A 24,701-nucleotide genomic window follows, 5' to 3' on the forward strand; every position below is an offset into this window, starting at 1 on the left:
CTGGAGGAGACGTCTCCCTCCGAAACTGTGAATTTGTGTCTGCAGTACATATTTTAAACCCTCTGTGTCAATGTTGCATATTGTATTTTTATGTAGTTTGGTTGACTTGTACAAAGTACAGTTTTGTGCAAATAATTACTTTCTGTCTTGGTTTTTTCTCTTTGCAGAAGACTGCAATGCCTTTGGAGGCCGAAGCATGCAGAGCGCAGCGGCCTCTGAGTTTCTACATGTGGTCGCCCCCGGCTCCTCCCACGTGTCCAGTCAAAACGCGGAGCTGAGGATCCACGGACTGGCCGTGGAAGGCCATGAAACCCTGTTCAACGTGTCCGAATTGGAGGCCCTAAACTCGCTGTCTGCAGACTGCAGCGTGGCCAAGAGCCTGGACTGTGGCGAGCGGTTGGATTGCCGCAAGGAGCTGGCTGTGCAGGTTGAAAATATCCTTTCTCATTTACCATCCAAAAGTGAGGCTTACTCTGTTACAACTCCAGCACATGCCATAGAGAGCATACACCTTTACGATTCAATTTGTCGTGGGTATTGAACATTGTTCTGTGCAAATGCAAGAATATGTTGTGTGTGTTTTCCCTCTTAATGTGGAAAGAAGGAGACCCCAGACAACATTTTGATCAAGGTGGAAGAGGATATTGGTGGAAGCATCCCACCTGTAGGTAAGTAATAACCATTGCAGCCATGCAAGCAAGTAACAACCTGGAAACGACTGAGAATGTACTCAATTCTTCCTGCGCTAAAATGCCTTGAGCTCTTTTGAAACGACCAGAGCCCTGCTAAAACACGAGTAAAACTTGAGCATTTCAAAGATGGAAACATCTAAGAGCCAAATAGGTTATCAAGACGGATGCCACATGTGCTGTTTTATCATTTTCAAATAATAAATGAATTGAAAACGTATAATTGTTAGCTGAACAACCTCTCACACGAGCACTTAAAGCCAGGCATCCTCCGGATTACACCCGGAGGGGCAGTATGTGGCAACCTAACTTCCAGAATCTGCCCCTCTGGAGTTTACCCACCCAGGCCCCTAGTGTAAAGGAGAGCCGGAGAATTTATAACGAGCGAGTGGGTGTGTGGTTGACTGCAGTATACATCCTAAACCCTTGATGTTTAGTATGTACAAAGTAATAATGAATTGATACAATTACTTTCTCTCTTTGTTTTCCTCTGCAGAAGACTGCAATGACATTAGAGACTGCAGCACACAGCCTGGCGCCACCTCGGATAGTATGCATCCGGCCGCCCCTGGCTCTTCCCACATGTCCAGTCACAAGTTCAGTCGAGTTCACTCCCTGGAGAAGCCCTACAGGTGTGACCAATGCATGAAGAGCTTCAAACGGAGCTACGACCTGAAGATCCACATGAGGATTCACTCTGGGGAGAGGCCTTACAAGTGTGAGCAATGCATGAAGCGCTTCAGTCAAAGCTACAACCTGAAGATCCACATGAGGATTCACTCCAGGGAGAAGCCCTACAGGTGTGAACAATGCATGAAGCGCTTCAGTCAGAGTTACCACCTGAAGATCCACATGAGGATTCACTCTGGGGAGAAGCCCTGCGTGTGTCTCCAGTGCAAGGCCAGCTTCAGCGATCCAAGACATTTGCGTGAGCACATGATCAATGCACACGGGCATTGGGGTGAGTTGACACGGGTCAACGGGACGCTTTGATTGACACCTTTATCCTGTATATGTTCAAATTACTACTTTAAGGTTTTATCACGATTTAAAGACGCTTTCGGATATTTCTAAAATAAATTTATATATTTCGGCTTTATTGTTAAGAAATTCTTCACACAGACATCAATAACAATTTTTTGGACACTTCGGATTGCAAAATAATTGATTACATTTAAAGCATGATCATGGGAAGATACAGGCATTAAAGTTAACAAGCAAACATTCAATGAGACGATGGGTTTACATGTTTCTTACTGGGAAACTTTCACATTGTGGATTAATACAAATAAAACAAAAGTTAGGGGGAGTGACAATCGTGGAGAATTTAGGATCTGCCATGTTGGGAGGGACCAAGTTAAATTGCAATAAATTATAGGTGAGGTGGACATTGCGGCAAGACGGATAAAGGAATCTACACAACGAAGAATTCAGTTGTTTGGCATGGTCTTAGTATTAGACTTCGTGGCTACAGAGGAAGGGAGATATCTTTAGGTCCAAGGAATTTAAACAGTTCCTTGTAAATTGACTAGTAATTATGTAAACAAGGTTGATATAATGTTTAATTACATATTATAGTTATTATTAATATTCACACAACACTGTCTTCAGCTCATTCCAAAGTATGCTAGACCCCTAGATCACCCACCATTTCCATTACTCCTGGTTGGGTTCGAGCCTCCAAACATATCTTCAGAAGAATTGAATGCCCTCATTACCATAAAATTGGTTAGGATGAGTACAACAGCCCCCCCCCCGCCCTACAATTAGCACCTGTGGACTGCGGTAACTTGACCCTGGACATAACACACACACACACAATTTAAGAGCATAGACTCCTCCATCTTCCCAGACACTTAGAATAATGTGGTTGATTATTTAGATAATTCAGGTACATTCCACATTCCATCTTTAGAGATTATTTAGAAAAATATTAATAGCATATAAATATGCAGCTTGCCATGCAATTGCAATCAACGGAAAATGTCAATACTCGCTGCATAAAGAATAACCTCTCACACATGAGGGGGTCATTGCCTCGGTGGGACTCGTGGAGGCGCTGTTCTGTCTGGCGCACCTTAATGTGTCTCTTTCCTAGCCAGTAGAACCTAGTTTACGACAAAAACAAATCAATGTACGGTAGCTCAGCTTTCTCACGTCGCACGTTAAAGCAATAAGTGTGCTATGGTTTTTCTAAAAGCAGGCTTATTCATCTTTAAATTGTTAAATTAATGAATAGCTCTATTAATAGCTCTATTAAAGTGATAACAACTCATCTGAGCAATGCTTACATTGATATGCTTATATACATCTATATATGGGCCTATATGTATATGATAGCATTTTTTGATTTCCCATGCCCCCCCTGACTGGTTCTTGGTCCCCTCCTGATCCACCTCAATCGTCTAGCTAAGTGCTTCTCAAACCTTTTCTAAAAGTGTAACCCTTCTAAGATATTTTTCGACTGAGTTCCCCCTTCACAAGCACTAAATATTTTTGGGATATTTCTTTGGTGTTTTTTTTTTTATTTTATTTTTTTTATAATGACCATAAATAATGCATAGGTGTTCTATTTGGCAGGGTGAACATTAACAGGCTACAAATACTCACAATTTAGTGAAAAACATGGGCCTGTGCTAATTTCTCCGAATTTTTTTAGGATTACCCCCTCAGTACTCTGTCAAAAGTACCCCTACGGGTACGCGCTATGAGTACGCGTAGGCCTACTCCCATTTGGACATCGATATTTTTTTCCAGTATTTACGGTAATATACAGGAAGAGGCCATTGGGCGCTTGCCGTTCTAGGATAAACTGACATCACGGGGTTCCGTTTGATATCAGTAACTGTTACCTCTCGCCGGTAGTGAGGTATAATAGGTTAATAAACATGTCACCATGCGGCTCAACTATGGAAGAACAGCTGTCGTCCATAATGGACGTACTTGCGAAATCGGCTGTATCTGAAATTAGCCAACTGTTCTCGGAGGGGTCGGCTTCTCTTCGCTTACAAATAACTCAGAGCCGCAAAGAAAACGAATTGTTGAGGATGAGGATGAAGGTGATGAGGAGTGAGCTGTTTTCTTTGCGGCTTCAAACAAGATCGAATGCATCGCGTGCGGAAAGTGGTTTTGCCCTGGCCCGAGCCAACATCAGCAAACTACGGACTAAATCATTGGAAAATGGTGAGTTGTGTTCCGAATAATGGGTGGAAACCGGACAGTTCGGGGGGTACTATTAATTGTTACATTTGTATTAAAAGGAAATGTGTATAATAATAATCATGATTCATTATGAACTTTTACTAAAGATTTATATCGGAGAAGCAGGTTATTTCACAACACATGCCTAATATAATTTGACGATGTGCCCATTTCATGAATTCTGAATTGTCTTGATCAAGAATGTATTCATCATCATCATCATCATCAGGCCTAAAGCCCCTGATGGACCACAAGGCAGTTGTACATCCCCCTTTTCATTCACCATCCAAAAGTGAGGCTTTGTCAGTTACAAGTCCAGCAGAGGTAGGCACAACACACACATAGAAAGAACACACCTTTATGATTCAATGTGTCTAGAATGGGGGTTGACAACTTTTCCGTGCAAATGCAAGAACATGTCTTGTGTGTGTTTCCCTCTTTACGACAAGCAGGAGACCCCCGGAATAATTTTAATCAAGATTGAAGAGGATATCAGTGGATGCAGGCCAGCAGGTGAGTCATACGTATTGCAGCAGAGTCTAGGCTGCATACTTGAAACACAAGTAAAACTTGAGTTACATTTCAAAGTTGGAAACAGTCAAGAGGACAGAAGGGGTTCAAGACGGAGGTCAGGCCACATGACCTGGTTTTTCATTCTCAAACGTATGTAAATTCAAAACGTTTATATGTTCGATGATCAGCTTACAGGGAATGGCACGTTGTCTCTTGTCTTACATGTAATTTTGTGCTCAGCTCATTTTGCACTGGTGTTTGTTCATTGTCTTTGAACTGGACACCCGCTTGAGCTTCATGTCTATGGAGGAGGGGGCTGGAGGAGACGTGTCTCTTCGAAACTGAATTTGTGTCTGATGTACATATTTTAAACCTGAAGTCTGTCAACGTTACATATTCTATTTTTAAATAGTACCGTAGGCTTCTACAAAGTACAGTTTTGTTCAAATAATGACTTTGTCTTCTTTTTTCAGAAGACTGCGATGGCTTTGGAGACCGCATCTCGCAGAGCGGAGCCACCTTGGAGAGTCTGCATGCCCCTGGCTCCTCCCATGTGTCCAGTCAAAACACGGAGCTGCGGATCCTGAGTGTCCACCGACAAGGAGGGGGGCAACTAGTGGTGGAAGGCCATGACACCCTCTTCACCGCATCCAAACTGGAGGCCCTGAACTCGCTGTCTGCACATAACAGCGTGGCCAAGAGCCTGGACTGTGGCGAGCGGTTGGATTGCCGCAAGGAGCTGGCTGTTCAGGTTGAAAATTCCCCTACTCATTTACCATCCAAAAGTGAGGCTTACTCTGTTACAACTCAAGCACATACCATAGAGAGCAAACACCTTTATGATTCAATTTTCCATGGGGATTGACAACTTTCTGTGCAAATGCAAGAATATGTTGTGTGTGTGTTTTCCCTCTTGATGTGGAAAGCAGGAGACCCCAGACAACATTTTGATCAAGGAGGAAGTGGGTATTGGTGGATGCATCCCACCTGTAGGTAAGTAATAACCATTGCAGCCATGCAAGCAAGCAAAGGACCTGGATCCACTGAGAATTTACTCGATTCTTCCTGTGCTGAAAGCCTGGACCTCTTTTGAAACGACCAGAGCCCTGCTAAAACATGAGTAAACCTTGAGAGCATTTAAAAAATGAAAAACTCCTCAGTGCCCAATAGGTTATTAAGACGGATGCAACGTGTGGGGTTTTATCATTTTCAAATAATAAATGAATTGAAAACGTCTAAATGTTAGCTGATAAATTTACAGGTAGCCCTCTCACACATGCACTTTAAACCATACATCCTCCGGATTACACCCTGAGGGGCAGTATGTGGGAACTAAACTGCCAGAATCTGTCCCTCTGGAGTTTACCCACCCAGGCCCCTAGTGTAAAGGAGAGCCAGGGAATTTATAACGAGTGAGTGGGCGTGTGGTTGATTGCAGTACACAATCTAAACCCTTGATGGTAAGTGTGGACAAAGTAATAATGAATTAATACAATTCCTAACTCTCTGTCTTTGTTTTCCTCTCTGCAGCAGACTGCAATGACATTAGCACACAGCAAGGCGCCACCTCGGATAGTCTGCATCCGGACGCCCCTGGCTCTTCCCACATGTCCAGTCACAAGTTCGGTCCACCTCGATCCAGGAAGAAGTCCTACAGGTGTGACGAATGCATGAAGGTCTACAGTTCGGGCTTTAGCCTGAAGATCCACATGAGGATTCATTCTGGGGAGAAGCCCTACAGGTGTGACCAATGCATGAAGGGCTTCAGACGGAGCTACGACCTGAAGCAGCACATGAGTATTCACTCAGGGGAGAAGCCTTACAGGTGTGACCAATGCACGAAGCGCTTCAATCATAGCTGTAGCTTGAAGATCCACAAGAGGATTCACTCCGGGGAGAAGCCCAGCGTGTGTCACCAGTGCAATGTCAGCTACAGTCGCGCCAGCAGTTTGCGTCGCCACATGTCCAAGCAGCACAAGGGCAAAGGGGTGCTTTGACACTTTAATCCTGTATGTGATGAAATTACTGCGTTAAGGTTTTTAATCACGATTAAAGACGCTTTCAAACCTTTTGATATTTGTATATAAAATATATATTTGTTTTTTTTGTTAATAATTTATGCCTCTGTGATGAACTTATTTTTAGGAATCTTAGGATAGCAAGATATTTAATTGAATTTGAAAGCATGATCATGGGAAGGTATAGGCAGCAAAGTTACCAAGCATACATTCAATGAGACAATGACTTCCCATGCTTCTTATTGGGAAACTTTCACATCGTGGGTTAATACAAAGGAAACAATGGTGAGGGGGGCTTGACCATCGCGGAGAATTTAGGACAGTTAAAGAATTTAGACAGTTAAAGGAATCTACACAATGAGGAAGTCAGTTGATTGGCATGGCCTTAGTATTAGACTTTGTGGCTAGAGTGGGAATGCAATTGTTAACTATCTGAACATCCCAGGGAGAGGAAGGCAGGTATCTTTAAGTCCAAGGAATTTATACAGTTCCTTAAAAATTGACTAATTATATAAACAAGGTAAATATGTTTAATTGTATATAATAGTTATAATTGATATACCACTACACTGACTTAAGCGGATTCCAAAGTTTGCTAGACCCCTAAATCACCCACCAATTCCATTACTTCTGGGTGGGCTAGACCCTCCAAACATATAACTTTAGTTGTATGTTGAGTTGAATGCCCTCATTACCATAGAAGTGGTCTACATGAGTATAACAGTGCCCACTCTACAATTTGCGCACTGGCTGTCACCTGTGGACTGGCCCTGGACAAGCACACAATAAGGGAAAACACACAAACACAATTTAGGCGCATACTAGACTCTTACGGCTTAATGAGAGTGAGATTAATGTGGTTGATAATTTGGATAATTCAGGCAGATATCACATTCTATCTTTAGAGATTATTTACAAAACTAATAATTGCATGTAAATATGCAGCTTGCCATGATGATTGCACTCAACAGAAAATGTCAATACTCAGCCACTGCATAAGGATTAAGCTCTCACTTGAGGGAGGTCATTGCCTCGATTGAACTCGAAGAGGCGCTGTTCTGTCTTGCGCACCTTAATGCGTCTCTTTCATAGCCAGTGGAACCTTGTTTACGACAAAAACAAAACAATGTACGGCAGCTCAGCTGGCGTACATTATAGCATATGGAGGTAGATTTACGTTTTTTCAGCTTTTAAAGGCACCCAGTGCAACTTTATGTAAACATTCAATGAAAAATAAACATTCAATTTCTAGTCTTTTTTACACGTAGAAAGTTTCAATAACTCCATACCATTACATATCGACATTCAAGGAGCAAAGATGAGATGTCGTTGTGTGGTGAGAACTGATAGAAAATCGTAAACAACAACAATCGCCGGTGGGGAGAAGCCATTTTTCCATTGACTGGAAGCCTGCTTTATTTATTGTAGGTTACAAAAAATAAAGAAAATGGCGGCATTGTTGTTATCGATTTTGTATCAGTTCTCACCACACAACGACGTCTCATCTTTGCTGCTTAAATGTCGGTATGTAATGGTATGGAGTTATTGAAACTTACTACATGTAAAAAAGACTAGAAATTGAATGTTTATTTTTAAGCCTCGAAAGTTGCACTGGGTGCCTTTAAGATACGTTTTTTCAGCTGAGTACCCCTTTCAAAAGCACAAAACTTTTTTGGGATGTTTCCTTTTAAATTAACATAAATAATGTATGTGCGTTCAATTTGGCAGTGTAACGATAACAGGGTGCAAATACTCACAATTTAGTGAAAACTTTTGCCTGTGCTTCATTAAGCTGTTGGCTAAATTCTCCCCACAATAGAACCACAACTACATGGGAGGATGAGAGCATGTAGAGGTGAGATCTATTTAAATATATTCTTCCTGAAACTGACGACGATGTGGTTTCTTTTTCACATATTTTCCTTTCTTCTTGTTTTCAGATTGACATTGCAACCACCACCAACTTGCTCAGGGTGAAATAATATGATAGTTAGCTGTTAATTGTACCCCCTGCAGTAATCCAAAGTACCCCCAGGGGTATACGTACTCCCATTTGCGCATCGATGTTGTTTTCCAGTAGTTACGGTATTATACCGGAAGAGGCCTTTGGCCGCAAGCCGTCTGCGATAAATCAACATCACAGGGTTCATTTTGATGTCAGTAACTGTATCCTCTCGCCGGTATTCGAGTAAAATATGTCAATAAACATGTCACCGTGTGGCTCAACTTTGGAAGAACAGCTTTCGTCCATAATGGACGTGCTTGCGAAAGCGGCTGTATCTGAAATTAGCCAACTGTTCTCGGAAGGGTCGGCTACTCTTCAGTTACAAATAACTCAGAGCCGTGAAGAAAACGAAGCGCTGAGAACGAGGATGAAAGTTATGAGGAGTGAGCTGTTTTCTTTGCGGCTTCAAACAAGATCGAATGCATCGCGTGCGCCAAGTCGTTGTGCCTTGGCTCGAGCCAACCTCTGCAAACCACGGACTACATCACTGGGAAATGGTGAGTGGAGTTCATGGGTGGGAAACAGGACAGTTCAGCGGGATATATTAATTGTTACATTTGTAGTGAAAGGAAATAGTTATAATAATCATGATTCATAATTAAGAATTAATAATGAGTATGTTATGAATGGGTTTATAATTTGACGATATGCCCAGGGGCGAAGCCAGACTTTGTGTGCATCCGGGGCTTAGCCCTGAGGGGGGTCGGCCCCCCAAAAATTTTAATTTATAAGATGCGATTTCCTGCATTCTAGTCCATTTTAGGGTGACCTGCGGGACATTGGCAAATCCTAAATCCCTTCTAATCACAGCCTACATTTTCAGTTGCAGGGCCTGATCAAGACAATACTATTTAATGGAAAGAAACAATTACCACTAAACTATTGACTTCTAGAGATATTAAAGGACAAATCCGGTGTAAAATGGATCTGGGATATGTTTAATATGATAACGAGTTGGAATGTTCGTTTTGGAGCAAAAAAGCGCGTATAGACGCATTCTTAAGTTGGCTGTTTTTAGCCGACTCTACCAAAACGCTATAAACTTGGAACGATGGGGGCAATTGTTATGGTAAAAACTAAATCGCTATTTTAAACCACTTAAAAGGCTAGAAGTAGCCCAACACTTCTTTGGTAGTATTACAAGGGTCTTAACATATACAACGAGGCATTGATAACTTTGTAGATTGTTTATTAGAAAGGATATTTTATACACACAATACCATCAGAAGTTCACCCGTCGACGCCATCGTGTTTTTAAGACTCGATAAGTAGATTGCCGAACACAGAGCTTGCATGTTGCTGACGGATGTCACAATCTCTGTGTTCGTCAATCTACCTATCGAGTCTTATAAACAAGATGACGTCGACGGGTGATCTACTGATGGTATTGTGTGTATAAAATGAACTTTTTAATAAACAATCCGTACACTTACAAAGTTATCAATGCCTCGTTTTAAATGTTAAGACCCTTATAATACTACCAAAGAAGTGTCGGGCTACTTTTAGCCTTTTAAGTGGTTTTAAAATAGCGATTTAGTTTTTACCATAACACATGCTCCTATCGGTCCAAGTTTATAGCATTTTGATAGAATCGGCTAAAAACAGCCAATATGCGTTTTTTGTGCTCCAAAACGAAGGTTCCAACTCGTTATCATACCAAACATATCCCAAATCCACAGATTTGTCCTTTAATGTGAACGACAATGGCAAAATTGAGACTTGTAAAGTTGAGACAAACTTTCAGTAGAAATCAAAGTAGGATTGCAGAGATGGATTGTTTTGTTTGTTTGTTAGCTTTTTTGTATTTTAGAGTGGTATGCCCACTGGCCTTTGCCAACAATAGGCCCATGATTTTGTAGCAAAGTATTATCCGTGCTGTTGCATGTCCTTTCCACTAGATGGCAATGAAAACTCAAGAATGGAGATCATTGTTGGGTTGGCAGACTTCTAGCGTTGGCAGAATTCTATTTTTCTTGTTTCTTGTTTCGTGGTGTGTTGAAATTGTCTGAGGGAATGAAGGTTTTTGTTGTTGGCTATTATTTTCCCAGTAATAAGGCTTAATTGAATGTTTAGGGAACATGGTGTCAGGGTTGTCATAACTTCCAAAGCTTTAAAAAGATCTGGGGCTTTTGAAGTGAGATTCAGGGCTTCAGTCCCGAAAGCCACCCCCCTGCTCCGCGGCTGGAAATGCCCATTTCCTGAACTCTGAAAGGGCTTGGATGTAATGTATTCTTCCTCCTCATCATCATCAGGCCTAAAGCCCCTGATGGAGCAAAAGGCGGTTGGACATTCCCCTTTTCATTCACCAACCAAAAGTGAGGCTTCCTCTGTGACAAGTCCAGCAGAGGTAGGCGCAACATACACATAGCAAGAACACACCTTTATGATTCAATGTGTCTAGAATGGGGGTTGACAACTAGGGCCCGACCGATTTATCGGCCTGCCGATTTAATCGGCCGATTATAGCCTTTTTGAAAATAATCGGCATCGGCCAAAAAGACGCAGATCAATTTTTATAAATGTTATTGCGATTAGTATCCTGCAGATTGCGCTCCTACTCGCCTTGCTAACTAACAACTTTAGCTGGAGTAAAAAAGAGGAGATTGAATTTTACCGTACAACATGAAAGCACGCTCGCTCAGGCAGCTGCGCGCTCACCTCACCAATGTACACAAGACGCGTTGTTTGAGCATGTTGTGCCTGTTTTTCTTTAGGTCCCAGGCCATGTTAATTTGTTATACTGTAGACTCTAACGGTGAGACCATACTGCTCAGCACGCACGTGTTAGTCACTGCTCACGAGCGCAGCACATTGGGAGTTAGTTATTTATTTTACATTTTACATTACACTCATTTTTGACTGTAAATGTATTCTAAAACACTCAAAGGTTCTGCATTCAATTCACATATTTGTCAAAAGTGTTTAAAGTATATTTAAGGTATCAAAAACTACGTTTTATATATATATATATATATATTTTTTTTTTTAATCGGCCGATTAAATCGTAATCGTAATTTTTCTCTGAAAATAATCGGCATCGGCACTCAAAAATCAATATCGGTCGGGCCCTATTGACAACCTTTCTGTGCAAATGCAAGAATATGTCTTGCGTGTTTCCCTCTTTACGACAAGCAGGAGACCCCCGATATCATTTTAATCAAGATTGAAGAGGATATCAGTGGATGCAGGACAGCAGGTGAGTCATAAATATTGCAGCCTTGATTCTAGGCTGCCGACCGGATTCTACCTGCGCTAAAAGGCTGATCCTCTTTTGAAAACGCATCATGACCAGAGCTCTGATAAAACACAAGTATAACTTGGGAGTTGCATTTCAAAGATTGAAACAGTCAAGAGGCCAGAACCGGTTCAAGACGAATGCCTCATGACCTGGTTTATCAGTTGGTTCCAGTCATACCTCACAAACAGGACAGAATACATCTCCCTGGGACACTCCAAATCAAACCCACACACGCTTGCGGTTTCCCCCAGGGGTCAGTCCTTGGCCCCCATCCTCTCCATCCCTCATCCTCCTTGGTCAGGTCATCAGCTGCCATTGTTTTTCATTCCACTGCTACGCCGACGACACACAGCTCTATTGCAGCTGCAACCCCACCCTCATCATCACCGTTGTCCCCGTCAAAACTCACCACGTGTCTGGTGGAGATAATGGTATGAATGGAGCACAACTTCCCCCTACTCAACAGCTCAATAACCGAGCCATCCTAGTCGGCACCCCCCACCAGACCAAATCATCATCCATAACCAGCATTACCTTTTCTGGCTCCGATATCCCTCTCTCCTCAGCACTCACAACTCTTGGTGTGAAAAATTGACCCCCAACTCACCTTTGAATCCCATATCAAACACCTGCACGACCTCCTTCTATCACCACAATATTTCCAAACTTCGCCCCATTCTCTCCCTCACAAATGCCGAAAAACTGGTCCAAGTCGTCGTTTTATATTTTTTAAACCTTTCTATTTTTAACAAAACTGCTTATTTTAGTTATTTCACTTACCCCAGAATTGGATATTTTTACTTTTAACCTTTTTTTTTTTTTACCTGTAGCCCTTTGAGATCTTTGGATGGGCAGTATGGATAAAATGTATTATTAGCGTTCTCCAACATAATTAAATGTAAAACTTATAAAAATGTAAATGTTAGATTATCAGCTTACAGGGAATGGTACGTTTTCTCTTGTTATTGTCAATATACAAAACTTGTCTCTCTTGCGATGTTGTGCTCAGCTAGATTTGCGCTGGTATTTGTTCAGTATTATTATTCGAAAGTATTAATTACTTTCTGTCTTTGTTTTTCCTGCCTTTGGAGACCGCAGCACCCAGAGCGGAGTCACCGTGGAGAGTCTCCATGTGGACGCCGCTGGCTCCTCCCATGTGTTCAGTCAAAACGCGGAGCTGCGGATCCTGAGTGTCCACGGGCAAGGGGGGGGGCAACTGGTGTTGGAAGGCCATGACACCCTCTTCACATCTTCCGAAGTCGAGGCCCTGAACTCGCTGTCTGCGGACTGCAACGTGGCTAAGAGCCTGGACTGTGGCGAGCGGATGGATTGCCGCAAAGAGCTGGCTGTGCAGGTTAAAAAATTCCTTTATCATTTACCATCCAAAAGTGAGGCTTACTCTGTTGCATCTCCAGCAAACAACCATAGAAAGCACACACCTTTATGATTTCAATTTGTCGTTAGTGAGGATTGAAAACTTTTCTGTGCAAATGCAAGAATGTTATGTGTGTTTCCTGCTTAATGTGGAAAGCAGGAGAACCCTGACACCATTTTGATCAAGGAGGAAGAGGATATTGGTGTATGCATGCCCCCTGTAGGTAAGTAATAACCATTTCAGCCATGATAGCAAGCAAACAACCTGGATCCACTGAGAATTTACTTGATTCTTCTTGCGCTAAAAAGCATGGACCACTTTTTAATCGACCAGGGCCCTGCTAAAACAGGAGTAAAACCTGAGAGCATTACAAAGAAGGTAACACCTTGGAGCCCAGAAGGTTATCAACACGGAGGCCACATGTGCTGTTTTATCATTTTCAAACAATAAATAAATTGAGAAGCTGATAAATTTACACTAGCCCTTTCACACATGCGCTGTATGCCGGAAACCCTCCGGATTGTACCCTGAGGGGCAGTATGTGGGCACGCAAATGCCAGAATCTGCCCCTCTGGAGTTTACACACCCAGGCCCCTAGTGTAAAGGAGAGCTGGATAATTGATAACGAGGAAGATGGCCTTGTTGATGACTGCAGTACACCTTCTAAACCTTTGATGTTAAGTGTGTACAAGGTACATACTGTATCCCTTTGTGCAAATAATGAGTTAATAACATTTATTTTATTTTTTTCCTCTCTGCAGAAGACTGCAATGACATCAGATACTGCAGCACACAACGCAGCGCCACCTCGGATAGTCTGCATCCGGACGCCCCTGGCTCCTCCCACATGTCCGGTCACAACGGGGAGCTGCGGATCCTGAGTGTCTGTGGACAAGGGGTGGGCCGGCTGGGGCTGGACGGCCATGACACCCTCTTCACCGCATCCGAAGTGGAAGCCCTAAGCTTGCTGTCCGTGGACCACAGTGTGGCCAAGAGCCTGGACTGCGGCGAGCGGCTCGTCCACTGTGAGGAGCAAACTGGGCCTCGGGGCGGCCGCAAGGGCCGGCCCTGTGTCTTCTGTGGCAAGGTTTTTCCCAACGCTTCCAAGATGACCATCCACATGCGTATACACACCAGCGAGAAGCCCTACAGGTGTGACCAATGCATGAAGCGCTTCACTCAGAGGTGCCACCTAAAGATCCACATGAGTATTCACTCCAGGGAGAAGCCCTACAAATGTGACCAATGCATGAAGGGCTTCAGACGGAGATATGATCTAAAGATCCACATGAGGATTCACACCAGGGAGATGCCCTAAAGGTGTGACCAATGCATGATGGCCTTCGGCCGGAGCTCTTGTCTGAAGATCCACATGAGGATTCACTCCGGGGAGAAGCCCTGCGTATGTCACCAGTGCAACATCAGTTACAGTCGTGCCAGCAGTTTTCGTCGCCACATGATCAAGCACAAGGGCAAAGGAAATTACTGCTTTTAGGGCTTTACGATTAAAGGTTTTTATCAATTACAATTGGGGCATTTAGCAGACGCTTTTATCCAAAGCGACTTACATAGGTTAATACACACCAACAGCAGAGTCAACCATGCAAGGTGTCAGGAGCTGTTAGGGTTAAGTGTCTGGCTCAGGGACACGTCAACACCCAGCTAGGAGGAGCTGGGGGTCAAACTAGCAACCTATCGGTTACAAGAAAACTGCTGTGTCTTGCTCAGATACATCAACACCCAGCTAGGAGGAGCTGGGGATCAAACTAGCAACCTTTCGGTTACAAGACAATTGCTCTACCCCGTTAGCTAAACCAACGACGTCTTTAATCTTATCAAGATTAATTTAATCAAGATTAAAGACGCTTTCCAGCTATTTGCTATTTGTAAAACTAAACTTACTATTGTTAAAAATTGCTCTCTGTGAATTTCTTATTTTTTGGACATTTCGGATATCAAAATATTTGATTAAATTTTAAAGCATGATCATGGGAAGATACAGGCAGCAAAGATACCAAACATACATTCATTAGAAGATGGCTTTCACATCGTGGGTTAATTTAGGATTGGCCATGGCTGAAGTCAGGCACGGTGGGAGAGAACCAGTTAAATTGCAATACACTATGGGTCAAGTGGACATGGCTGCAAGACAGTTAAAGGAATCTACACAACGAAGAATTCAGTTGATTGCATGGCCTTACTATTAGACTTAGTGGTAACAACAGGAATGCAAATGTAACCTACCTTAACAACTCTCAGTGAGAGGAAGGGAGGTATCTATAGGTCCAAGGAATTTAAATAGTTCCTTGTAAATTGACTAGTAATTATATAAACAAGGTTAATGTGTTTAATTGTATATTATAGTTATTAATATTTCCATGACACTATCAGCTCATTCCCAAGTGTGCTAGACCCCTAGATCAGCGTTTCCCAACCCCCAGTCCCTGAACCTGTTATGGCCAGGCCTTTAAATATTTCCAGAATAGGATAATAAAAAAATATCTATTTAATATTATTTAATTTTTTTATGTCATATTTAATTACTTAGGCTATACGAGTCATGTCATTTCCTCCTAATACACATGAAATTGATCAATATGAAATTAAACCACTCTAAATTATGCTCTGTAAAGGTGTCTTTGCACTACATTTGTTGACTGACTTTTCTTGTAACTTTCTTGTGTTTCTCTCACGTCTCATTAGACAGCAAATAATGTGGTTGATAATTTACGTAATTCAGGTAGATTTCACATTCCATCTTTAGAGATTATTTATAAATGATTAATTGCATATAAATATGCAGCTTGCAATGATAATTGCACTCAACAAAGAAAATGTCAATACTCTGGGGCGTCGCTAGCAATTGAAAACACTCAGGGTCGTAGGCTATGTCAGAAGTCCTTTTAAGACGGGTGTTCGGGGGTTTCTCCCCCGAGCAATTTTGAAAATCAGGGTGATGAACATGCAATTGTAACTTAGTTTGAGAAGGAGAGAAAATACTATTCGTACTGTCTGACTCACGTCGGGCAGGTCTACTGCTGGCGCACCGTAATATGTCTCTTTCCTAGCCAGTATAACCTAGTTCAAGACCAAAACAAAGTACGACAGCTCAGCTGTCGCACGTCATAGCAATAAGTACGCTTGTTGTAAAAGCAGGCTTATGCATCTTTAAATTGTCAAATTAATGAAGTGCTCTATTAAGGTGATCATAAATCATCTGAGCCGTGCTTACATTGATATGCTTACATCTATATGTAGGCCTATATATATATATATATATATATATATATATATATATATATATATCACCCTCAATAGTCTAGATCAATGTTTCTCAATCTTTTTCTACAAGCGTAACCCTTCTAAGATATTTTTATAGTGCTTGTGAAGTACCCCCTTCACAAGCACTTTTTTTGTACTGAAATTATGTCTGTACGTTCTCTTTAGCATGTGTCTGTGCTTCATTAAACTGTTTGCAAAATTCTCCCCACAAAAGAAACACAACGCCAGGGGATGGTGGAGCAAGCGGTGGATCCTATTAAAATATATTCTTCCTTCAAAAATATTTTTCACCGATTTTCCTTCTCCTTGTTTTCAGATGTATATTTCAACCACCACTGCTCAGGGTGTAAAAAATATTATAATTTGCCGTTTTATTTAGAATTACCCACTGCAGTACCCACTGCAGTACCTCTAGGGGTAGGCGAACTCCCATTTGCACATCGATGTTGTTTTCCAGTAGTTACGGTAATACACCGGAAAAGGCCATTGGGTAATGTCGTTCTCGGATAAATCAACAGCATAAGGTTTATTTTGATGTCAGTAACTGCTGTAACCTCTCGCCGGTAGTCGAGTAAAATATGTCAATAAACATGTCACCGTGCGGCTCAACTTTGCAAGAACAGCTTTCGTCCATAATGGAGGTACTTTCGAAAGCGGCTGTATCTGAAATTAGCCAGCTGTTCTCGGACGGATCGGCTACTCTTCAGTTACAAATAATTCAGAGCAGCAAAGAAAACCAAGTGCTGAGGATGAGGATGAAGGTGATGAGGAGTGAACTTTTTTCTCTGCGGCTTCAAACAAGATCGATTGCATCGCGTGCGGCGAGTCGTTTTCCCCTGAATCGAGCCAACCTCTGCAAACCACGGACTAAATCAATGGGAAATTGTGAGTTGAGTTCCGACAAATGGGTGGAAAACAGGTCAGTTCAGGGGGTACTATTAATTGTTACATTTGTAGGAAAAGGAAATAGTTATAATAATCAGGATTCATAATTTACAATTAATGATTTATATCGGAGAAGCAGGTTATTTCACAGCACATATGGACGAATTCCCATTTCCTGAACTCTGAAAGGGCTTGGATGTAATGTATTCTTCCTCATCATCATCATCAGGCCTAAAGCCCCTGATTGACCACAAGGCGGTTGGACATTCCCCTTTTTATTCACCATCCAAAAGTGAGGCTTCGTCAGTTATAAGTCCAGCAGAGGTAGTAGGCACAACATACACATAGAAAGCACGCACCTTTATGATTCAATGGGGGTTGACAACCCTGCTGTGCAAATGCAAGAATGTGTCTTGTGTGTTTCCCTCTTTACGACAAGCAGGAGACCCCTGACAGAATTTCAATCAAGATTGAAGAGGATATCAGTAGATGCAGGCCAGACGGTGAGTCATACATATTGCAGCATAGAGTTAGGTTACTAGATTCTACCTACCCTAAAAGGCGCATCATGACCAGAGCCCTGATAAAACATAAGTAAAACTTGGGAGTTGCATTTCAAAGATGGAAACAGTCAAGAGCCAAGAAGGGCTTCAAGCAGGATGCCACATAACTGGTTATCAGTTGGTTCCAGTCATACAGTGGTAAGAACATGTTTATGCACCCATGTGAAAGTATACTAAAAAAATCCTCTTTTGGAAATCGATCGCCTTATTTAAAATGAGGAAAAATCCAACCTTTTAGGCCACCAATTTTCTTTGTGAATGAGTAATGTATCGTAAATAAATAAATGTTCTTCATTAAAATACAGGGTGCATAAACATAGGAACCCCTATGATAAATTCCCATAGAGGCAGGCAGATAATTTTTTTTAAGGGGCATTTATTTCATGGATCCAGGAGAGGATGATGTGGGGCTATTTTAATTCCAAAGGTAGGAGACTTAATCAGAACGCATAGTATCCTGGATCGATTAAATAAATGGCTTTGTTCCCCCTCTTAGATGTTTATTTTTTTTTTTTTAAACCTTTCTATTTTTAAAAAAACTGCTTATCTTAGTTATTTCGCTTACCCCAAAATTTTATGTTTTTATTCTCCTTCTGTTTTTTAATCTGTAGCCCTTTGAGATCTTTGGACGAAAAGGACAGTATAAATAAAATGTATAATTATTGTTATCATTCTCAAACATAAATAAATTTAAAACTATAAAAAATTTAAATGTTAGATCATCAGCTTACAGGGAATGGCCTGTAATTGTCGTTGTCAATATACAATAATTGTCTCGCATGTAATGTTGTAAAGCTTATTTTGCACTGGTGTTCGTTCAATGACCTCGTGCTGGAGGAGACGTCTCTCCGAAACTGAATTTGTGTCTGCAGTACGTATTTTAAGCCCTCTGTGTCAGTGTTACAAATTGCATTTTTTAATAGTTCTGTCAACTTGTACAAAGTACAGTTTTGTTCAAATAATTACTTTCGGTTTTTGTTCTTCCTCTCTGCAGAAGACTGTGATGCCTTTGGAGACCGCAGCACGACAAGCGCAGCCACCTCGGAGAGTCTGCCTGTGGACATCCCTGGCTCCTCCCACGTGTCCAGTCAAAACGCAGAGCTGCGGATCCTGAGTGTCTTTGGACAAGGCGGGGGGAAACTGGTGGTGGTAGGCCATGACACCCTCTTCACCGCTTCCGAAGTGGAGGCCCTGAACTCGCTGTCTGTGGACTGCAGCGTGGCCAAGAGCCTGGACTGTGGCGAGCGGTTGGATTGCCGCAAGGAGCTGGCTGTGCAGGTTGAAAATTCCCCTTCTCATTTACCATCCAAAAGTGAGGCTTACTCTGTTACAACTCCAGCACATACCATAGAGTGCAAACACCTTTATGATTCAATTTGTCGTTCGTGGGGATTGACAACTTCTCTGTGCAAATGCAAGAATATGTCGTGTGTGTGTGTGTGTCCCTCTTAATGTGGAAAGCAGGAGGCCGCAGACACCATTTTTATCAAGGAGGAAGAGGATATTGGTGGATGCATACCCCCTTTAGGTAAGTAATACCCATTGCAGCCATGCAAGCAACAGACATGCAAACGGCATGCTTTCATCAATTTTGGGGACCTGTGTGGTTCGATTGGTGCCCGAGTAATCTAATATCTCTGGCACTTCCACAACATGTAAAGACTCGTAGTGGGGGATATCTCGGCCATGGTTGAGAGGAATTGGGGGAAAGGAACTTTGGCCTTGATACTCTAAAGTCCATGAACTGCGACATGGAGAGAAAAAAGGGTTTGCACTCCGGGAGATGATCTGCCGGACTTGCCACCGAGCTCCCCGCGCCAGAGCTGCCGGACTGCCGCCGAGACCTACCCCTGCTTTGGCGGAAGTGCAGCAACTGTCGAAGCCGTCCGGCCGCCGCCGGCAGAGAAAGGGATTGTTCTCCCGGAGCTTAGCTGCAGGGCTGCCGCCGAGTTCCCCCCGCAGGAGCTGCTCGTCCGCTGGTCCACAAAATCTTAGCTATGCTCTGATTGGAGGGGTGTGGGGAGGTGGGAGGTAATATTCAACTTTGCCCCCTTCCTACGTAGGAGGGGGTGCCGAAACTGACTCGCTCATTTGGTAACTGTAAGCGGGGTACTTTTTTCAAAGTTTGTATGCGTGTGGGTTCACCAGAGACCCAAAACAATACCCCAAATCCCAGGAAAAGGGTTGTTTTCATAATATGTCCCCTTTAAGTAACTTGCCCAACACTGCTACTAACCATGTTAATAGTGTTGTAAATAAACGTCCTAACCTTTTGGGTGTCTTATTTGTAAGGTGCAAAGTAAATAGGTGCAAGGAAAAGTGATGCCCTTGCCGTCTCCATCCGTCTCCTTTGGGTCTACGGATAGTTAAAAAATATTGGATGCGCACATCTCCGACGACGGAGAGGGCTGTCTGTGTCGTTGTACAGCACTTTACGGAGTAGTAAAAATCAGCCTTCAGGCTGACCAATGAAAGGCCTTATCGCTGTCACGCTAATGAGTGGTCTTAAAATGCTATTCTTTGCAATGATCTTTCCATCACTGCCAATCACCTGCTATAATATACTATATATAATTTCCTATTTATTGAAGCATATAGCACAGGCCTTCTCATGTTAATAGGATATTACGCCGTCATATTTTTTTCTGACTTCGGGTAGCTCTCTCTTTTTTGTCATGCATGTGTTTGCATCCTGAAGCAAGCAAATGACCTGGATCCACTGAGAATTTACTTGATTCTTCCTGCGCTCTTTTGAAACGACCAGATCCCTGCTAAAACCAAGTAAAACCTGAGAGAATTCAAAGAATGTAACGCCTTAGAGCCTAGAAGGTTATCAAGGTGGATGCTACATGTGCTGTTTTGTGATTTTCAAACAATAAATAAATTAAGTACGTATAAATGTTAGCTGATCAACTTACAGGTAGCCCTTTCACACATGCACTGTAAGCCGGACATCCTCCGGATTACACCCTGAGGGGCAGTATGTGGGAACGCAAATGCCAGAATCTGTTCCTCTGGAGTTTACCCACCCAGGCCCCTAGTGTAAAGCTGTAGAATTTATAACGAGCGAGAGGGCGTGTTGTTGACTGCAGTACACCTCTAAACACTTGATGTTAAGTGTGTACAAAGTACATACTGTATCCTTTTGTGCCAATGATGAATTAATAAGATTACTTTGTCTCTGTCTTTGTTTTCATCTCTGCAGAAGACTGCAATGACATGAGAGAGTGCAGCACACATCGCAGCGCCACCTCGGATAGTCTGCCTCCCGACGCCCCTGGCTCCTCCCACATGTCCAGTCACAACGGGGAGCTGCGGATCCTGAGTGTCCACGGACATGGGGGGGGGCAACTGATGGTGGACGGCCATGACACCCTCTTCAGCGCGTCCGAGGTCGCGGCCCTCAGCTCTCTGTCCGTGGACCACAGTGTGGCCAAGAGCCCGGATTGCGGCGAGAGGCTCGTCCACTGTGAGGAGCTGACTGGGCATCGGGGCGGCCGCAAGGGCCGGCCCTGTGTCTTGTGTGGCAAGGTTTTTCCCAACGATTCCAAGATGACCATCCACATGCGTACCCACAGCAGCGAGAAGCGCCACAGGTGCGACCAATGCATGAAGCGCTTCAGACGGAGCTACGACCTGAAGATCCACATGATGATTCACTCCGGGGAGATGCCCTACAAGTGTGACCAATGCATGAAGGGCTTCAGACGGAGCTGCGACCTGAAGATCCACACGTGGATTCACTCCGGGGAGAGGCCCTACAAGTGTGACCGATGCATCAAGGGCTTCAGACGGAGCTACGACCTGAAGAACCACATGAGGATTCACTTCAGGGAGAAGCCCTACAAGTGTGACCAATGCATCAAGGGCTTCAGACGGAGCTGCGACCTGAAGAACCACATGAGGACTCACTCCGGGGAGGTGCCCTAGGGTGTGACCAATGCATGATGGGGTTCTGCCGGAGCTCCAGCCTGAAGATCCACATAAGGATTCAATCCAGGGAGCAGCCCTGCGTTTGCCACCACTGCAACATCAGCTACAGTCGTGCCAGCAGTTTGCGTCACCACATGATCAAGAACAAGGGTAAAGGGGTGCTTTGACATGGGGCAACAGGATGCTTCTATTGAATTTGACACCTTTATCCTGTATGTGATGAAATTACTGATTTAACGTTTTTTATCACAATTAAAGACGCTTTACAGCTTTTTGCTATTTATAAAAAATAAACTGTTATTAACGCTGTCTGTGAAGAATTTCTTATTTTTGCATTTTTACACTTTGGATAGCAAAATATTTGGTTACATTTTGGAGCATGATTAGGGGAAGTTACAGGCAGCAAAGTTACCAAGCATACATTCAATGAGACGATGGCTTTAAATGTTTCTTATTGGGAAACGTTCACATCGTAGGTTAATTCAAAGGTGGGGGGGAGTGTCCATTGTGGAGAATTTAGGATTTGCCATGGCTGAAGTCAGCCACGGTGGGAGAGACCGAGTTAAATTGCAATACACTTTGGGTCAAGTGGACATGGCTGCAAGACAGTTAAAGGAATCTACACAACGAAGAATTAGGTTGATTGCCAGGGCCTTAGTATTAGACTTTGTCGCTACAGTTAGAATGCAATTTAAACTATCTTAACATCTCAGTTAGGGAGAGGAAGGAAGGGATAAAAAAAAATAAAAAAAATCCTCTTTCTCCCAGTTGGTAGTGCGTCGCCCAAATCGCCCCTATACACCATCCGCCCCTGATGATTATTATAACTACTTCCTTTTGCCACAAATGTAACAATTAAAAGTACTCCCTTAATTGTCCTGTTTTCCACCCATTAGTCGGAACTCAACTCACTATTTCCCAGTGATGTAGTCCGTGGTATGCAGAGGTTGTCTAGTCTCGAGCCAGGGCAAAACGACCTGCCAAACGCGATGCATTTGATCTTGTTTGAAGCCGCAGGGAAAACAGCTCACTCTTCATCACCTTCATCCTCGTCCTCAGCGCTTCGTTTTCTTCGCGGCTCCGAGTTATTTGTAACTATGATTCATTATTAACAATCAATAATGATTTATATCGGAGAAGTAGGTTATTTAGCACATACACCACATGCCTAATATAATTTGATGATATGCCCACTTCTTGAACTCTCAATGGGCTTGGATGTAATGTATTCTTCCTCGTCGTCATCATCAACATCAGGCCTAAAGCCCCTGATGGACCACGAGGTGGTTGGATATTCCCCTTTTTCATTCACCATCCAAAAGTGAGGCTTCGTCAGTTACATGTCCAGCAGAGGTAGGCACAACATACACATAGAAAGAACACACCTTTTTTATTCTATGTGTCTAGAATGGGGTTGACAACTTTTCCGTGTAAATGCAAGAATATGTCTTGTGTGTGTTTCCCTCTTTACGACAAGCAGGAGACCCCTGACATAATTTTAATCAAGATTGAAGAGGATATCAGTCAGGGACGCGGGAAGTGGGGGTGCTTAGGGTGCTGCAGCACCCCCCCCCCTGGCGGCCTCTGGCTGTAACTGCATGTGAGAAGGTTTTCTGAACGAATCAATACTTTTTCTTCTTTTTTTTTAATAATTTTATCATACAACATGATTTTTCATTTAATTATTGACATCCACCCTTTTTATGATATTTATCATATTATCATTTCATTTTATTTAGAACATTGTCTGAGTAGGCTGACGTAGGCTATGACGCACAACGCAGAACTGTCGATGGCTGAATATCGAACTATGCTGATTTTACATAAGCATGTTGGTGTTCAACATCTGTTGTAGTGAACATTCTAAAACTGGTGTAAAATGTTGCTGCCATATTAATAGACACGTTGAATGTTATCGTTATGATTCTGGAGTCCTGCACGTAAACTGGTTGGCAAAAAAAGAGCAAAGACGGGCGGTTCACTTGACGGAGAAACCGTCACTTTCCTCATATCAGACAACTCGTAACTCTGGATGAAAATTAAGGCTTTCTATTATTGTCACTTTCCTTTGTAAACCTTTAGAAATAACCTCCTGAATCCTTGTTATAACGCTGTGTATAATCCCGGACTGCAACAGCTTGTCGGCACGTTGTTAGTGTGTGAAATTCAGCACAGTATCAGCCGAGTTGACTCTAATTTCCACATTGTTTACTTGCTAACGTTTGTGAATAACAGTGGCTAGTTGGCAGAACTCTTTTTACACACCAGTAGAGTGTTTATCAGAGCGGAGCCCTGAATGTGACGTCACCCGTCATCTCGTCTCTGTAAACAACGGATGTTGCGCAGCATTTATTATGACGTCATTATATAGACTCTCTCTCAGCACCCCCCCCTCGGACTGACTTCCCGCGTCCCTGATATCAGTGGATGCAGGCCAGCAAAAGGCTGTTCCTCTTTTGGCAACGCATCATGACCAGAAGTAGAACTTGAGTTGCATTACAAAGAAACAGTAAAGAGGCCAGAAGGGGTTCAAGACGGATGCCACATGATCTGGTTTATCATTCTCAAACATAAATAAATTCAAAACGTGTAAATGTTAGATGACCAGCTTACAGGGAATGGCACGTTGTCTCTTGTTATTGTCAATATACAATAACTGTCAATGTTGTGCTCAGCTCATTTTGCGCAGGTATCCGTTCAGTGTCCTCGAACTGGACACCCGCTTGAGCTTCAAGTCTAGGGAGGAGGGGGCTGCCTGGAGGAGATGTCTCTCTCCGAAACTGTACATTTGTGTCTGTAGTACTACCTAATTTAAGCCCTCTGTGTCAATGTTGCATATTGTATTTTTTAATAGTTTAGTCGACTTGTACAATACCATTTTGGCCAAGAGCCTGGACTGTGGCGGGCGGTTGGATTACCGCAAGGAGCTGGCTGTGCAGTTGAAATTTCCCATTCTCATTCACCATCCAATAGTGATGCTTACTCTGTTACAAATCCAG

The 24,701-nt window shown here is 42.9% G+C and overlaps 3 protein-coding genes and 1 long non-coding RNA gene across 22 annotated transcripts; 3 read left to right on the top strand and 1 right to left on the bottom strand.

The window, feature by feature from the left end:
* Positions 1-344: 344 nt before the first annotated feature.
* LOC132461667 (protein krueppel-like) lies at positions 345-1,784 on the top strand. Its single transcript, XM_060056943.1, has 3 exons — positions 345-461; positions 602-668; positions 1,186-1,784. Exon 3 carries the CDS (start codon positions 1,242-1,244, stop codon positions 1,680-1,682), a length of 441 nt encoding a protein of 146 aa, XP_059912926.1. The 5' UTR covers positions 345-461; positions 602-668; positions 1,186-1,241; the 3' UTR covers positions 1,683-1,784.
* Positions 1,785-2,789: 1,005 nt separating this feature from the next.
* LOC132461654 (zinc finger protein 271-like) lies at positions 2,790-23,227 on the top strand. Of its 11 annotated transcripts, none has more exons than XM_060056911.1 (6): positions 2,790-3,872; positions 4,091-4,214; positions 4,343-4,403; positions 18,764-19,047; positions 19,234-19,297; positions 20,975-21,951. In XM_060056911.1, the coding sequence occupies exons 2-6, from the start codon at positions 4,092-4,094 to the stop codon at positions 21,697-21,699; spliced, it is 1,257 nt and encodes a 418-aa protein (XP_059912894.1). In that variant the 5' UTR covers positions 2,790-3,872; position 4,091; the 3' UTR covers positions 21,700-21,951. The 11 variants fall into 11 exon arrangements, 10 of the variants coding, with proteins under 10 accessions (XP_059912894.1, XP_059912896.1, XP_059912891.1 ...); XM_060056908.1 differs by lacking the exons at positions 18,764-19,047; positions 19,234-19,297; positions 20,975-21,951 and adding exons at positions 4,880-5,154; positions 5,333-5,396; positions 5,934-6,474 and having other exon boundaries at positions 3,405-3,872; positions 4,120-4,214; positions 4,340-4,403; XM_060056906.1 differs by lacking the exons at positions 18,764-19,047; positions 19,234-19,297; positions 20,975-21,951 and adding exons at positions 4,877-5,154; positions 5,333-5,396; positions 5,934-6,474 and having other exon boundaries at positions 3,407-3,872; positions 4,120-4,214; positions 4,340-4,403.
* LOC132461656 (zinc finger protein 112-like) lies at positions 8,506-14,373 on the top strand. Of its 9 annotated transcripts, none has more exons than XM_060056920.1 (6): positions 8,509-8,923; positions 10,679-10,773; positions 11,559-11,621; positions 12,746-13,018; positions 13,196-13,262; positions 13,801-14,373. In XM_060056920.1, the coding sequence occupies exons 1-6, from the start codon at positions 8,617-8,619 to the stop codon at positions 14,355-14,357; spliced, it is 1,362 nt and encodes a 453-aa protein (XP_059912903.1). In that variant the 5' UTR covers positions 8,509-8,616; the 3' UTR covers positions 14,358-14,373. The 9 variants fall into 9 exon arrangements, with proteins under 9 accessions (XP_059912909.1, XP_059912903.1, XP_059912905.1 ...); XM_060056922.1 differs by having other exon boundaries at positions 8,510-8,923; positions 11,562-11,621; XM_060056925.1 differs by having other exon boundaries at positions 8,511-8,923; positions 11,562-11,622; positions 12,763-13,018.
* On the bottom strand, positions 14,651-15,873 carry LOC132461671 (uncharacterized). Its single transcript, XR_009526656.1, has 2 exons — positions 14,814-15,873; positions 14,651-14,731 (listed from the first exon to the last, which is right to left on the bottom strand). It is a non-coding gene; the product is annotated as an uncharacterized LOC132461671 (long non-coding RNA).
* Positions 23,228-24,701: the final 1,474 nt, after the last annotated feature.

The sequence above is a fragment of the Gadus macrocephalus genome, chromosome 7 (genome assembly GCF_031168955.1).
Source record: "Gadus macrocephalus chromosome 7, ASM3116895v1".
In the NCBI taxonomy this organism is placed as follows: Eukaryota; Metazoa; Chordata; class Actinopteri; order Gadiformes; family Gadidae; genus Gadus; species Gadus macrocephalus.